The sequence below is a fragment of the Oncorhynchus keta genome, unplaced genomic scaffold, assembly GCF_023373465.1.
Source record: "Oncorhynchus keta strain PuntledgeMale-10-30-2019 unplaced genomic scaffold, Oket_V2 Un_scaffold_2762_pilon_pilon, whole genome shotgun sequence".
In the NCBI taxonomy this organism is placed as follows: domain Eukaryota; kingdom Metazoa; phylum Chordata; class Actinopteri; order Salmoniformes; family Salmonidae; genus Oncorhynchus; species Oncorhynchus keta.
Genome location: NW_026290898.1, coordinates 221680 through 237163, shown reverse-complemented (window position 1 = coordinate 237163; position 15484 = coordinate 221680). Strand labels below are relative to the sequence as shown.

The 15484-nt window shown below is 44.1% G+C and overlaps 1 protein-coding gene across 1 annotated transcript in view; it reads left to right on the top strand.

Moving 5' to 3' along the window:
• Positions 1-15484, top strand: part of LOC118372198 (fumarylacetoacetase) — a 33320-nt gene that overhangs the window by 3748 nt on the left and 14088 nt on the right. The window contains 5 exon segments of the mRNA XM_052515491.1: positions 1957-2054; positions 2271-2323; positions 5348-5447; positions 7764-7894; positions 13225-13300. Of these exon segments, the coding sequence (XP_052371451.1) occupies positions 1957-2054; positions 2271-2323; positions 5348-5447; positions 7764-7894; positions 13225-13300 (458 nt within the window).

The following is a 15484-nucleotide window of genomic DNA, read 5'->3' as shown; positions in this document are numbered from 1 at the left end:
CCTTCCAGTCAGTGAGTCTGCAGTCCAACACTGCACCATCCTTCCAGTCAGTCTGCAGTCCAACACTGCACCATCCTTCCAGTCAGTGGGTCTGCAGTCCAACACTGCACCATCCTTCCAGTCAGTCAGTGGGTCTGCAGTCCAACACTGCACCATCCTTCCAGTCAGTCAGTCAGTGGGTCTGCAGTCCAACACTGCACCATCCTTCCAGTCAGTCAGTCAGTGGGTCTGCAGTCCAACACTGCACCATCCTTCCAGTCAGTCAGTCAGTGGGTCTGCAGTCCAACACTGCACCATCCTTCCAGTCAGTCAGTCAGTGAGTCTGCAGTCCAACACTGCACCATCCTTCCAGTCAGTGAGTCTGCAGTCTAACACTGCACCATCCTTCCAGTCAGTCAGTCAGTGGGTCTGCAGTCCAACACTGCACCATCCTTCCAGTCAGTCAGTCAGTGGGTCTGCAGTCCAACACTGCACCATCCAGTCAGTCAGTCAGTCAGTGGGTCTGCAGTCCAACACTGCACCATCCTTCCAGTCAGTCAGTCAGTCAGTGGGTCTGCAGTCCAACACTGCACCATCCTTCCAGTCAGTCAGTCAGTCAGTGAGTCTGCAGTCCAACACTGCACCATCCTTCCAGTCAGTCAGTCAGTGGGTCTGCAGTCCAACACTGCACCATCCTTCCAGTCAGTCAGTCAGTGGGTCTGCAGTCCAACACTGCACCATCCTTCCAGTCAGTCAGTCAGTGGGTCTGCAGTCCAACACTGCACCATCCTTCCAGTCAGTCAGTCAGTGGGTCTGCAGTCCAACACTGCACCATCCTTCCAGTCAGTCAGTCAGTGGGTCTGCAGTCCAACACTGCACCATCCTTCCAGTCAGTCAGTCAGTGAGTCTGCAGGCCAACACTGCACCATCCTTCCAGTCAGTCAGTCAGTCAGTGAGTCTGCAGGCCAACACTGCACCATCCTTCCAGTCAGTCAGTCAGTGGGTCTGCAGTCCAACACTGCACCATCCTTCCAGTCAGTCAGTCAGTGGGTCTGCAGTCCAACACTGCACCATCCTTCCAGTCAGTCAGTCAGTGAGTCTGCAGGCCAACACTGCACCATCCTTCCAGTCAGTCAGTCAGTGGGTCTGCAGTCCAACACTGCACCATCCTTCCAGTCAGTCAGTCAGTGGGTCTGCAGTCCAACACTGCACCATCCTTCCAGTCAGTCAGTCAGTGAGTCTGCAGGCCAACACTGCACCATCCTTCCAGTCAGTCAGTCAGTGGGTCTGCAGTCCAACACTGCACCATCCTTCCAGTCAGTCAGTCAGTGGGTCTGCAGGCCAACACTCCACCATCCTTCCAGTCAGTCAGTCAGTGGGTCTGCAGGCCAACACTCCACCATCCTTCAGACACCACAGCTGCTGTTCATATGGCTGTTGTCTTTGTCACGGTTGGGAACCTCTATGTAGAACCTCTCTTCTTTCTGTCTTTCTTTCCATTTTTCTTCATTTCTTACTCTCTGGATCCGTATTTCTGTATTTGTACAATGCTATAAACAAACGGATTGATTGGCTGAACGATTGCCTGACTGATTGACTAGCTGTTTGTTTGACTGGCTGGCTGCCTGGCTGACTGACACATTGACTGGCTGGCTAACTGACTGACTGACTAATTGCCTGTTTATTGGACTGGCTGGCTGGCTGAATAATTGATTGGTAGCCTCTAGGTTAGAGTGTTGGGCCAGTAACCAAAAGGTTGCTGGTTTCAATCCCGGAGCTGATACGGTGAAAAAATTTTGTCCCTGTGCCCTTGAGCAAGGCACTTAACCCCAATGTCTCTAGGGGCTCTTGACAAGGGTGATCACACTCTCTGTGGCTGTCTTAGGGGAGTTGGGATCTGCAAGAAACACTTGTGTGACAAATATTAGCCCCCAAATGATTATTATGTTTGTTTGACTGACTGATTGTGTCCCTCAGGTTGAGGCTGCCCGTGGGGTATCATGGCAGGGCCTCTTCCATAGTGGTGTCTGGGACCCCCATACGCAGACCCTCTGGACAGATGAGACCCGACCAATGTAATGAAACACAACGCCTAGTCTGAAAATCAAAGCAGACTCTGAATTCAAAGAGAAACACACACACACACACACACACACACACACACACACACACACACACACACACACACACACAACACACACACACACACACACAAAACCTCTCAGACCAGTGTCACTTTGTTTTTGTGTCCCTCACTAACGGTCTTCCTCTTCCATTGTGTTCTTTCTTAGCTAAGCCTCCTGTGTTTGGCCAGTCCAAGCAGCTGGACATTGAGCTGGAGATGGTCAGTATACACTTTATATAGCTACACTTTATTACAACCAAGGAGATGGTTCATATCAATGGCATCACAAAACAATGATCTGTCTCTCTCACTCTCTTTCTCTGCCTTTTGTCTAATTTCTCTCTCTCTCTGGCTCTCTTTCTCTGCCTTTTGTCTAATTTCTCTCTCTCTCTGGCTCTCTTTCTCTGCCTTTTGTCTAATTTCTCTCTCTCTCTGGCTCTCTTTCTCTCTCTGTCTCTTTCTCTCTCTCTGGCTCTCTTTCTCTCTCTGTCTCTTTCTCTCTCTCTGGCTCTCTTTCTCTCTCTGTCTCTTTCTCTCTCGCTGGCTCTCTTTCTCTCTCTGCCTCTCTCTCTCGCTGGCTCTCTTTCTCTATGTCGCTTTCTCTCTCTCGCTGGCTCTCTTTCTCTCTCTATGTCGCTCTCTCTCTCGCTGGCTCTCTTTCTCTCTATGTCGCTCTCTCTCGCTGGCTCTCTCTCTGTCGCTCTCTCTCGCTGGCTCTCTTTCTCTCTCTATGTCGCTCTCTCTCGCTGGCTCTCTCTCTCTGTCGCTCTCTCTCGCTGGCTCTCTTTCTCTCTCTCTCTCGCTCTCTCTCTCGCTGGCTCTCTTTCTCTCTATGTCGCTCTCTCTCTTTCTCTCTGTCGCTGTCTCTCTCGCTGGCTCTCTTTCTCTCTCTATGTCGCTCTCTCTCGCGCTGGCTCTCTTTCTCTATGTCGCTCTCTCTCTCGCTGGCTCTCTTTCTCTCTATGTCGCTCTCTCTCTCGCTGGCTCTCTTTCTCTCTCTGTCGCTCTCTCTCTCGGTGGCTCTCTTTCTCTCTCTGTCGCTCTCTCTCTCGCTGGCTCTCTTTCTCTCTCTGTCGCTCTCTCTCGCTGGCTCTCTTTCTCTCTATGTCTCTCTCTCTCGCTGGCTCTCTTTCTCTCTCTCTCTCTATGTCTCTCTCTCTCTCGCTGGCTCTCTTTCTCTCTCTGTCTCTCTCTCTCGCTGGCTCTCTTTCTCTCTCTATGTCTCTCTCTCTCGCTGGCTCTCTTTCTCTCTCTGTCGCTCTCTCTCTCTCGCTGGCTCTCTTTCTCTCTCTGCCTCTCTCTCTCGCTGGCTCTCTTTCTCTATGTCGCTTTCTCTCTCTCGCTGGCTCTCTTTCTCTCTCTATGTCGCTCTCTCTCTCGCTGGCTCTCTTTCTCTATGTCGCTCTCTCTCGCTGGCTCTCTCTCTCTGTCGCTCTCTCTCGCTGGCTCTCTTTCTCTCTCTATGTCGCTCTCTCTCTCGCTGGCTCTCTCTCTCTGTCGCTCTCTCTCGCTGGCTCTCTTTCTCTCTATGTCGCTCTCTCTCTCGCTGGCTCTCTTTCTCTCTATGTCGCTCTCTCTCTTTCTCTCTATGTCGCTGTCTCTCTCGCTGGCTCTCTTTCTCTCTCTATGTCGCTCTCTCTCTCGCTGGCTCTCTTTCTCTCTATGTCGCTCTCTCTCTCGCTGGCTCTCTTTCTCTCTCTGTCGCTCTCTCTCGGTGGCTCTCTTTCTCTCTCTGTCGCTCTCTCTCTCGCTGGCTCTCTTTCTCTCTCTGTCGCTCTCTCTCTCGCTGGCTCTCTTTCTCTCTATGTCTCTCTCTCTCGCTGGCTCTCTTTCTCTCTCTCTCTATGTCTCTCTCTCTCGCTGGCTCTCTTTCTCTCTCTCTCTATGTCTCTCTCTCTCGCTGGCTCTCTTTCTCTATGTCTCTCTCTCGCTGGCTCTCTTTCTCTCTCTGTCGCTCTCTCTCTCGCTGGCTCTCTTTCTCTCTATGTCTCTCTCTCTCGCTGGCTCTCTTTCTCTCTCTGTCTCTCTCTCTCGCTGGCTCTCTTTCTCTCTCTGTCTCTCTCTCTCGCTGGCTCTCTTTCTCTCTCTATGTCTCTCTCTCTCGCTGGCTCTCTTTCTCTCTATGTCTCTCTCTCTCGCTGGCTCTCTTTCTCTCTATGTCTCTCTCTCTCGCTGGCTCTCTTTCTCTCTCTGTCTCTCTCTCTCTCTCGCTCTCTTTCTCTCTCTATGTCTCTCTCTCTCGCTGGCTCTCTTTCTCTCTCTATGTCTCTCTCTCTCGCTGGCTCTCTTTCTCTCTCTATGTCTCTCTCTCTCGCTGGCTCTCTTTCTCTCTCTATGTCTCTCTCTCTCGCTGGCTCTCTTTCTCTCTCTATGTCTCTCTCTCTCGCTGGCTCTCTCTCTCTGTCTCTCTCTCTCGCTGGCTCTCTCTCTCTATGTCACTCTCTCTCGCTGGCTCTCTCTCTCTCTATGTCGCTCTCTCTCGCTGGCTCTCTTTTTCTCTATCTCTCTCGCTGGCTCTCTTTTTCTCTGTCTCTCTCGCTGGCTCTCTTTCTCTCTCTATGTCTCTCTCTCGCTGGCTCTCTGTCTCTCTCTCTCTCTCTCTCGCTGGCTCTCTGTCTCTCTCTCTCGCTGGCTCTCTGTCTTTCTCTCTTTCTCTCTCTCTCTCTCTCTCTCTCTCTCTCTCTCTCTCTCTCTCTCTCTCTCTCTCTCTCTCTCTCTCTGTCTCTCTCTCTCTCTCTCTCTCTCTCTCTGGCTCTCTGTCTCTCTCTTTCTCTCTCTCTCTCTGGCTCTCTGTCTCTCTCTTCTCTCTCTCTCTCTCGCTGGCTCTCTGTCTTTCTCTCTGTCTCTGTCTCTGTCTCTGTCTCTGTCTCTGTCTCTGTCTCTGTCTCTGTCTCTGTCTCTGTCTCTCTCTCTCTCTCTCTCTCTCTCTCTCTCTCTCTCTCTCTCTCTCTCTCTCTCTCTCTGGCTCTCTGTCTCTCTCTGGCTCTCTTTCTCTCTCTGGCTCTCTCTTTCTCTCTCTCTCTCTGGCTCTCTGTCTCTCTCTCTCTCTCACTGGCTCTCTGTCTCTCTCTCTCTCTCTCTCTCTCTGGCTCTCTCTCTCTCTCTCTCTCTCTCTCTCTGTCTCTCTCTCTCTCTGTCTCTCTCTCTCTCTCTCTCTCTCTCTCTCTCTCTCTCTCTCTCTCTGTCTCTCTGTCTCTCTGTCTCTCTTCTCTCTCTCTTTCTCGCTGGCTCTTTTTTTCTCAGGCATTCTTTGTAGGTGGAGGTAATCGTCTTGGTGAGCCCATTCCCATAGAGAGAGCCCACCAACACATCTTTGGCATGGTGCTAATGAATGACTGGAGTGGTAAGGCCTCACACACACACAGTTATACACTCACTCACTCTCAGACTCATGCACACACACACACACACATGAGTACACACACAGTCACTAACAACTACACACACACTCACACGCTTACTCACTTATTTACACACTCGTATGTGCATACACACACACGTACACAGCCCACCTCACTTTAAGACATAAATTAATAAGCACCATACCGTATTTCTTTATTGTCAAAATAATGTATCTATCGACTATAACAGCCAATAGTAGAATCATTAGCCAAAAATGATATCTGTAAATGAAAAATCTAACGTCAATAACACTAATTGAAAAACATCCACTTTCCATAATAACACTAACTTAAGTTCCTTAATTTAGTTCTGCATTATACATGTTGTGTAAACATGTAATATTTAGTCACTGGGATCAGGATAAGTTACTCAGGAAAACATGACAGGTTATTTTTATTGATGAGGCAGAAGGATCTCAGGAGGAGGAGTGGTTTCGACTGTAGATCGTCTTCTCTCCATCTCTCTCTTTCTGTCGCGATCTGTCTCTCTCTGTGTCTCTTTCTCTCTCAAGAGAACATCCCTGGTCATCCCTACTGCCTCTGATCTGGCGGACTCAATAAACACAAATGCTTTGTTTGTAAATGATGTCTGAGTGGTGGAGTGTGCCCCTGGCTATCTGTAAATGATGTCTGAGTGGTGGAGTGTGCCCCTGGCTATCTGTAAATGATGTCTGAGTGGTGGAGTGTTCCCCTGGCTATCTGTAAATGATGTCTGAGTGGTGGAGTGTGCCCCTGGCTATCTGTAAATGATGTCTGAGTGGTGGAGTGTGCCCCTGGCTATCTGTAAATGATGTCTGAGTGGTGGAGTGTGCCCCTGGCTATCTGTAAATGATGTCTGAGTGGTGGAGTGTGCCCCTGGCTATCTGTAAATGATGTCTGAGTGGTGGAGTGTTCCCCTGGCTATCTGTAAATGATGTCTGAGTGGTAGAGTGTGCCCTGGCTATCTGTAAATGATGTCTGAGTGGTGGAGTGTGCCCTGGCTATCTGTAAATGATGTCTGAGTGGTGGAGTGTGCCCCTGGCTATCTGTAAATGATGTCTGAGTGGTGGAGTGTGCCGTCTGGTTTGTTAAATATAAGGAATTTGAAATTATTTTTTTGTTACTTTCACTTTTTATACTTAACGATATTTAAAACCAAATACTTTTAGTCTTTTACTCAAGTAGTATAATGCTGGGTGACTTTCACTTTTAATGTTCTATTAAGGTATCTTTACTTAAGTATGGCAATTGGGTACTTTTAAAACCACTGTAGGGAATAGGGTGCTATTTGGAACGCAGCCTACTAGGCTTCACCTTATTGTTCGTTTGCCAGATCCCATATCAACTCCAATGCTTCCCACAGTTGTGTCAAGTTGGTTGGATGTCCTTTGGGTGGTGGACCATTCTTGATACACACAGGAAACTGTGTGGAAAAACTTGATACACACAGAAAAGTGTGGAAAAACCCAGCAGCGTTGCAGTTCTTGACACAAACCAGTGCGCCTGGCACCTACTACCATACCCCGTTCAAATGCACTTAAATCTTTTGTCTTTCCCATTCACCCTCTGAATGGCACATATACACACTGTCACAATTGTCTCAAGGCTTAATAATCCTTATCTATCCTGTCTCCTCCCTTCATCTACACCGATTGAAGTGGATTTAACAAGTGACATCAATAAGGGATTTTAGCTTTCACCTGGTCAGTCTGTCATGGAAAAGGCAGGTGTTCATAATGTTTTGTCCCCTCAGTGTATTAGCACTCTAAGGGCTTTGGTCAAAAGGAATGCACTATATAGGGAATAGGGTGCCATTTGGGATGTGTTTTCCACCCTGCGGCTCAGACTCCCAGATGTAAGGGAGTCTGAGCCAGGTTCCACCTGGGTTAATATGTAGAGTAGAGGGTATTGAGAGTTGAAATAGATTTTCCTGCTGACTACAGTACATGATCATTTATCACATCCCTCAACACAATATTTCATAGAATAGTTCCTGGATTGTCAATAGTCAAAAAGACCAGTAGTTCAGTTGAACATCCCACAACTTCACCTCCACAATACCAAGGTTTTGAAGCTATGCAAAGGTACTGTTAGTACAGATACTTTAGCTGTGTTGGTCTACGATCATCCAATCAACATAGGATGGACTCATCACTGGGCAGGTTACATAGTATTCAAACCTACCTGTGATCTGTGTGTCCACTGAGGAATATTCAGTAAATACCAGCATCTAATGGTAAAATAAAGGGTAACCACTCTTCTTCCTGTGTGTGTTCCAGCCAGGGATATCCAGGCGTGGGAGCACGTTCCTCTGGGTCCGTTTCTGGGGAAGAACTTTGGGACAACCATCTCACCCTGGGTGGTTCCTATGGAGGCCCTGCTGCCCTTCGCTGAGCCCAACACTGTCCAGGTGAAGAACACAAACAGTATAGTAGTGTAATATAGTATAGACCTGGTGGTCCTGCTGCCCTATAGCATACTGCAGGTGGTCTGGATGTATTTTACATTACATTATGGGTGGTTTGGATGTATTTTACATTACATTATGGGTGGTCTGGGTGTATTTTACATTACATTTATACTGTGGATGGTCTGGATGTATTTTACATTACATTATACTGTGGATGGTCAGGGTGTATTTTACATTACATTATACTGTGGTTGGTCTGGATGTATTTTACATTACATTATGGGTGGTCTGGATGTATTTTACATTACATTATACTGTGGATGGTCTGGATGTATTTTACATTACATTATGGGTGGTTTGGATGTATTTTTTACATTACATTATGGGTGGTCTGGGTGTATTTTACATTACATTTATACTGTGGATGGTCTGGATGTATTTTACATTACATTATACTGTGGATGGTCAGGATGTATTTTACATTACATTATGGGTGGTCTGGGTGTATTTTACATTACATTTATACTGTGGATGGTCTGGATGTATTTTACATTACATTATACTGTGGATGGTCAGGATGTATTTTACATTACATTATGGGTGGTCTGGGTGTATTTTACATTACATTTATACTGTGGATGGTCTGGGTGTATTTTACATTACATTATACTGTGGATGGTCAGGATGTATTTTACATTACATTATGGGTGGTCTGGGTGTATTTTACATTACATTTATACTGTGGATGGTCTGGATGTATTTTTACATTACATTATGGGTGGTCTGGGTGTATTTTACATTACATTTATACTGTGGATGGTCTGGATGTATTTTACATTACATTATACTGTGGATGGTCTGGATGTATTTTACATTACATTATACTGTGGATGGTCAGGATGTATTTTACATTATGGGTGGTCTGGGTGTATTTTACATTACATTTATACTGTGGATGGTCTGGATGTATTTTACATTACATTATACTGTGGATGGTCTGGATGTATTTTACATTACATTATACTGTGGATGGTCAGGATGTATTTTACATTACGGGTGGTCTGGGTGTATTTTACATTACATTTATACTGTGGGTGGTCTGGATGTATTTTACATTACATTATACTGTGGATGGTCTGGATGTATTTTACATTACATTATACTGTGGATGGTCTGGGTGTATTTTACATTACATTTATACTGTGGATGGTCTGGATGTATTTTACATTACATTATACTGTGGATGGTCAGGATGTATTTTACATTACATTATACTGTGGATGGTCTGGATGTATTTTACATTACATTATACTGTGGATGGTCAGGATGTATTTTACATTACATTATACTATGGATGGTCAGGATGTATTTTACATTACATTATACTGTGGATGGTCTGGATGTATTTTACATTACATTATGGGTGGTCTGGATGTATTTTACATTATGGGTGGTCTGGATGTATTTTACATTACATTATGGGTGGTCTGGGTATATTTTACATTACATTTATACTGTGGATGGTCTGGATGTATTTTACATTACATTATACTGTGGATGGTCAGGATGTATTTTACATTACATTATACTGTGGTTGGTCTGGATGTATTTTATATTACATTATGGGTGGTCTGGGTGTATTTTACATTACATTATGGGTTGTCTGGATGTATTTTACATTACATTATGGGTGGTCTGGGTGTATTTTACATGACATTATACTGTGGATGGTCTGGATGTATTTTACATGACATTATACTGTGGATGGTCAGGATGTATTTTTACATTACATTATGGGTGGTCTGGATGTATTTTACATTACATTATGGGTGGTCTGGGTGTATTTTACATGACATTATACTGTGGATGGTCTGGATGTATTTTACATGACATTATACTGTGGATGGTCAGGATGTATTTTACATTACATTATGGGTGGTCTGGATGTATTTTACATTACATTATACTATGGATGGTCTGGATGTATTTTACATGACATTATACTGTGGATGGTCAGGATGTATTTTACATTATACTATGGATGGTCAGGATGTATTTTACATTACATTATACTGTGGCTGGTCAGGATGTATTTTTACATTATACTATGGATGGTCAGGATGTATTTTACATGACATTATACTGTGGATGGTCAGGATGTATTTTACATTATACTATGGATGGTCTGGATGTATTTTACATTACATTATACTGTGGATGGTCTGGATGTATTTTACATTACATTATACTGTGGATGGTCAGGATGTATTTTACATTATGGGTGGTCTGGGTGTATTTTACATTACATTTATACTGTGGATGGTCTGGATGTATTTTACATTACATTATACTGTGGATGGTCTGGATGTATTTTACATTACATTATACTGTGGATGGTCAGGATGTATTTTACATTACGGGTGGTCTGGGTGTATTTTACATTACATTTATACTGTGGGTGGTCTGGATGTATTTTACATTACATTATACTGTGGATGGTCTGGATGTATTTTACATTACATTATACTGTGGATGGTCTGGGTGTATTTTACATTACATTTATACTGTGGATGGTCTGGATGTATTTTACATTACATTATACTGTGGATGGTCAGGATGTATTTTACATTACATTATACTGTGGATGGTCTGGATGTATTTTACATTACATTATACTGTGGATGGTCAGGATGTATTTTACATTACATTATACTATGGATGGTCAGGATGTATTTTACATTACATTATACTGTGGATGGTCTGGATGTATTTTACATTACATTATGGGTGGTCTGGATGTATTTTACATTATGGGTGGTCTGGATGTATTTTACATTACATTATGGGTGGTCTGGGTATATTTTACATTACATTTATACTGTGGATGGTCTGGATGTATTTTACATTACATTATACTGTGGATGGTCAGGATGTATTTTACATTACATTATACTGTGGTTGGTCTGGATGTATTTTATATTACATTATGGGTGGTCTGGGTGTATTTTACATTACATTATGGGTTGTCTGGATGTATTTTACATTACATTATGGGTGGTCTGGGTGTATTTTACATGACATTATACTGTGGATGGTCTGGATGTATTTTACATGACATTATACTGTGGATGGTCAGGATGTATTTTACATTACATTATGGGTGGTCTGGATGTATTTTACATTACATTATGGGTGGTCTGGGTGTATTTTACATGACATTATACTGTGGATGGTCTGGATGTATTTTACATGACATTATACTGTGGATGGTCAGGATGTATTTTACATTACATTATGGGTGGTCTGGATGTATTTTACATTACATTATACTATGGATGGTCTGGATGTATTTTACATGACATTATACTGTGGATTGTCAGGATGTATTTTACATTATACTATGGATGGTCAGGATGTATTTTACATTACATTATACTGTGGCTGGTCAGGATGTATTTTACATTATACTATGGATGGTCAGGATGTATTTTACATTATACTATGGATGGTCATGTATTTTACATGACATTATACTGTGGATGGTCAGGATGTATTTTACATTACATTTATACTGTGGATGGTCAGGATGTATTTTACATGACATTATACTGTGGATGGTCAGGATGTATTTTTACATTACATTTATACTGTGGATGGTCAGGATGTATTTTACATGACATTATACTGTGGATGGTCAGGATGTATTTTACATTACATTATACTGTGGCTTGTCAGGATGTATTTTACATTATACTATGGATGGTCAGGATGTATTTTACATTATACTATGGATGGTCAGGATGTATTTTATATTACATTATGGTGGTCTGGGTGTATTTTACAATACATTATGGGTGGTCTGGGTGTATTTTACATTATATTATGGGTGGTCTGGGTGTATTTTACATTACATTATGGGTGGTCTGGGTGTATTTTACATTACATTTATACTGTGGATGGTCTGGATGTATTTTACATGACATTATACTGTGGATGGTCAGGATGTATTTTACATTACATTATACTGTGGCTGGTCAGGATGTATTTTACATTATACTATGGATGGTCAGGATGTATTTTACATTATACTATGGATGGTCAGGATGTATTTTATATTACATTATACTGTGGATGGTCTGGATGTATTTTACATTACATTATACTGCGGGTGGTCTGGATGTATTTTACATTACATTATACTGTGGATGGTCAGGATGTATTTTACATTACATTATACTGCGGGTGGTCTGGATGTATTTTACATTACATTATACTGTGGATGGTCAGGATGTATTTTACATTACATTATACTGTGGATGGTCTGGATGTATTTTACATTACATTATACTGCGGGTGGTCTGGATGTATTTTACATTACATTATACTGTGGATGGTCAGATGTATTTTACATTACATTATACTGCGGGTGGTCTGGATGTATTTTACATTACATTATACTGTGGATGGTCAGGATGTATTTTACATTACATTATACTGCGGGTGGTCTGGATGTATTTTTACATTATACTGTGGATGGTCAGGATGTATTTTACATTATACTGTGGATGGTCAGGATGTATTTTACATTACATTATACTGCGGGTGGTCTGGATGTATTTTACATTATACTGCGGGTGGTCTGGATGTATTTTACATTATACTGTGGATGGTCAGGATGTATTTTACATTATACTGCGGGTGGTCTGGATGTATTTTACATTACATTATACTGTGGATGGTCAGGATGTATTTTACATTACATTATACTGCGGGTGGTCTGGATGTATTTTACATTATACTATGGATGGTCAGGATGTATTTTACAGTATACTATGGATGGTCAGGATGTATTTTACATTATACTATGGATGGTCAGGATGTATTTTACACTACATTATACTGCGGATGGTCAGGATGTATTTTACACTACATTATACTGCGGGTGGTCTGGATGTATTTTACATTACATTATACTATGGAGGGTCAGGATGTATTTTACATTACATTAACACTTACATTTTCACCATTCAGGTTAGCTTTTAGTAATGAGAGCCAGTATCCACACTGTGTTAGAAAAAAAGGTGCCACCTAGAATCTAAAAGGGTTATTCAGCTGTCCCCATAGGAGAACCCTTTGAAGAACCTGTTTGGTTCCAGGTAGAACCCTTTTGGGCTCAATTTTCTACATGGAACCCAAAAGGGTTCAACCTGAAACCAAAAAAGGTTGAACATGGAACCAAAAAGGGTTCTCCTATGGGGACAGCTGAAGAACCCTTTTTTCTAAGAGTGTTGTTGCTCTTCATGCTCTTCTATTTCCACTTTCTGTTTCAGGATCCAAAGCCCCTCCCTTATCTATGCCATGACGATGCCTTCACCTTCAACATTAACTTATTTGTGTCAGTGAAAGGTATGTTGGGTTTTACACAAACACACACAACACAGACACACAGTAAAAAGGAATTGTTGGTGAATGAGTGCCTTGCCTTGGTAATTAAGCACACACACACAAGGGAGGTAATGATTTACCATTAAGAGCTTTGTATTCCTTACGACCAAGACTGTTCATTCTCTCTGTTCGACTCTCTCTCTCCTGACTCTCTCTCTCCACTGACTTTCTCTCCACTGACTCCTCTCTCTCCACTGACTCTCTCTCTCCACTGACTCTCTCTCTGATTCCTCTCTCCACTGACTTCTCTCTCCACTGACTCTCTCTCCACTGATTCTCTTCTCTCCACTGATTCTTCCACTGACTTCCACTGACTCTCTCCACTGACTTCTCTCCACCGATTCTCTCTCCACTGACTCTGACTCTCCCACTGACTCGCCTTCCACTGACTCGCTCTCTCCACTGACTCTCCACTGATTCTCTGACTCTCCACTCCTCCACTGACTCTCTCTCCCACTGACTTCTCCACTGACTCTCTGACTCGCTCTCTCCACTGACTCTGACTCGCTCTCTCCACTGACTCGCTCTCCCACTGACTCTCTCTCCACTGATTCTCTGACTCTCTCTCCACTGACTTCTCCACTGACTCTCTCTCCACTGACTTCTCTCTCCACTGACTCTGACTCGCTCTCTCCACTGACTCTCTCTCTCCACTGATTCTCTCTCTCCACTGATTCTCTGACTCTCTCTCCACTGACTCGCTTCCACTGACTCGACCTCTCTCTCCACTGACTCGACTCTCTGACTTCTGACTCCACTGACTCTTCCACTGACTCTCCACTGATTCTCTGACTCCTCCCACTGACTCGCTCTCTCCACTGACTCTCTCTCCACTGACTCTCTCTCCTCCACTGACTCTCTCCACTGACTTCTCTCCACTGACTCTCTCTCCACTGACTCTGACTCTCTCTCCACTGACTCTGACTCTCTCCACTGACTCTCTCTCTCCTGACTGATTCTCTGACTGACTCTCTCCCACTGACTCTCTCTCTCCACTGACTCTCTCTCCACTGACTCTCTCTCTCCACTGACCCTCTCTCTCTCTCCACTGACTCTCTCTCCACTGACTCTCTGACTCCACTGACTCTGACTCTCTGACTCTCTCCACTGACTCTCTCCACTGACTCTGACTCTCCACTGACTCTCTCTCCACTGACTCTGACTTCCACTGACTTCTCCACTGACTCTCCACTGACTCTCTCCACTGATTCTGACTCTCCACTGACTCTCTCCACTGACTCTCTCTCTGACTGACTCTCTCCACTGATCTTCTCTCTGCACTGACTCTCTCTCCACTGACTCTCTCTCCACTGACTCTCTCTCCACTGATTCTCTGACTCTCTGATTCTCTGACTTTCTCCACTGACTCTCCACTGACTCTCTCCACTGATTCTCTGACTCCACTGACTCTCCACTGACTCTCTCTCCACTGACTCTCTCTCCACTGACTCTCTCTCCCACTGACTCGCTCTCTCCACTGACTCTCTCTCTCCACTGATTCTCTCTCCACTGACTCTCTCTCTCCACTGATTCTCTGACTCTCTCTCCACTGACTCTCTCCACTGACTCCACTGATTCTCTCTCTCCACTGATTCTCTGACTCTCTCTCCCACTGATTCTCTCCACTGACTTCTCTCTCCACTGACTCTCTCTCCACTGACTCTCTCCACTGATTCTCGACTCTCTCCACTGACTCTCTCTCCACTGACTCTCTCCACTGACTGATTCTCTGACTCCTCTCTCTCTCCACTGACTCTCTCTCCACTGATTCTCTCCACTGACTCTCTCCACTGACTCTCTCCACTGATTCTGATCTCTCTCTCCACTGATTCTCTGATTCTCTCTCCACTGACTCGCTCTCTCCACTGATTCTCTGATTCTCTCCACTGACTCTCTCTCCACTGATTCTCCACTGATTCTCTGACTCGCTCTCTCCACTGACTCGCTCTCTCCACTGACTCTCTCCACTGACTCTCTCTCTCCACTGATTCTCTCTCTCTCGCTCTCTCCACTGACTTCTCCACTGATTCTCTGACTCGCTCTCCACTGATTCTCCACTGACTCTCTCTCCACTGACTCTCCACTGATTCTCTGACTCTCTCCACTGACTTCTCTCCACTGACTCTCTGACTCCACTGACTTCTC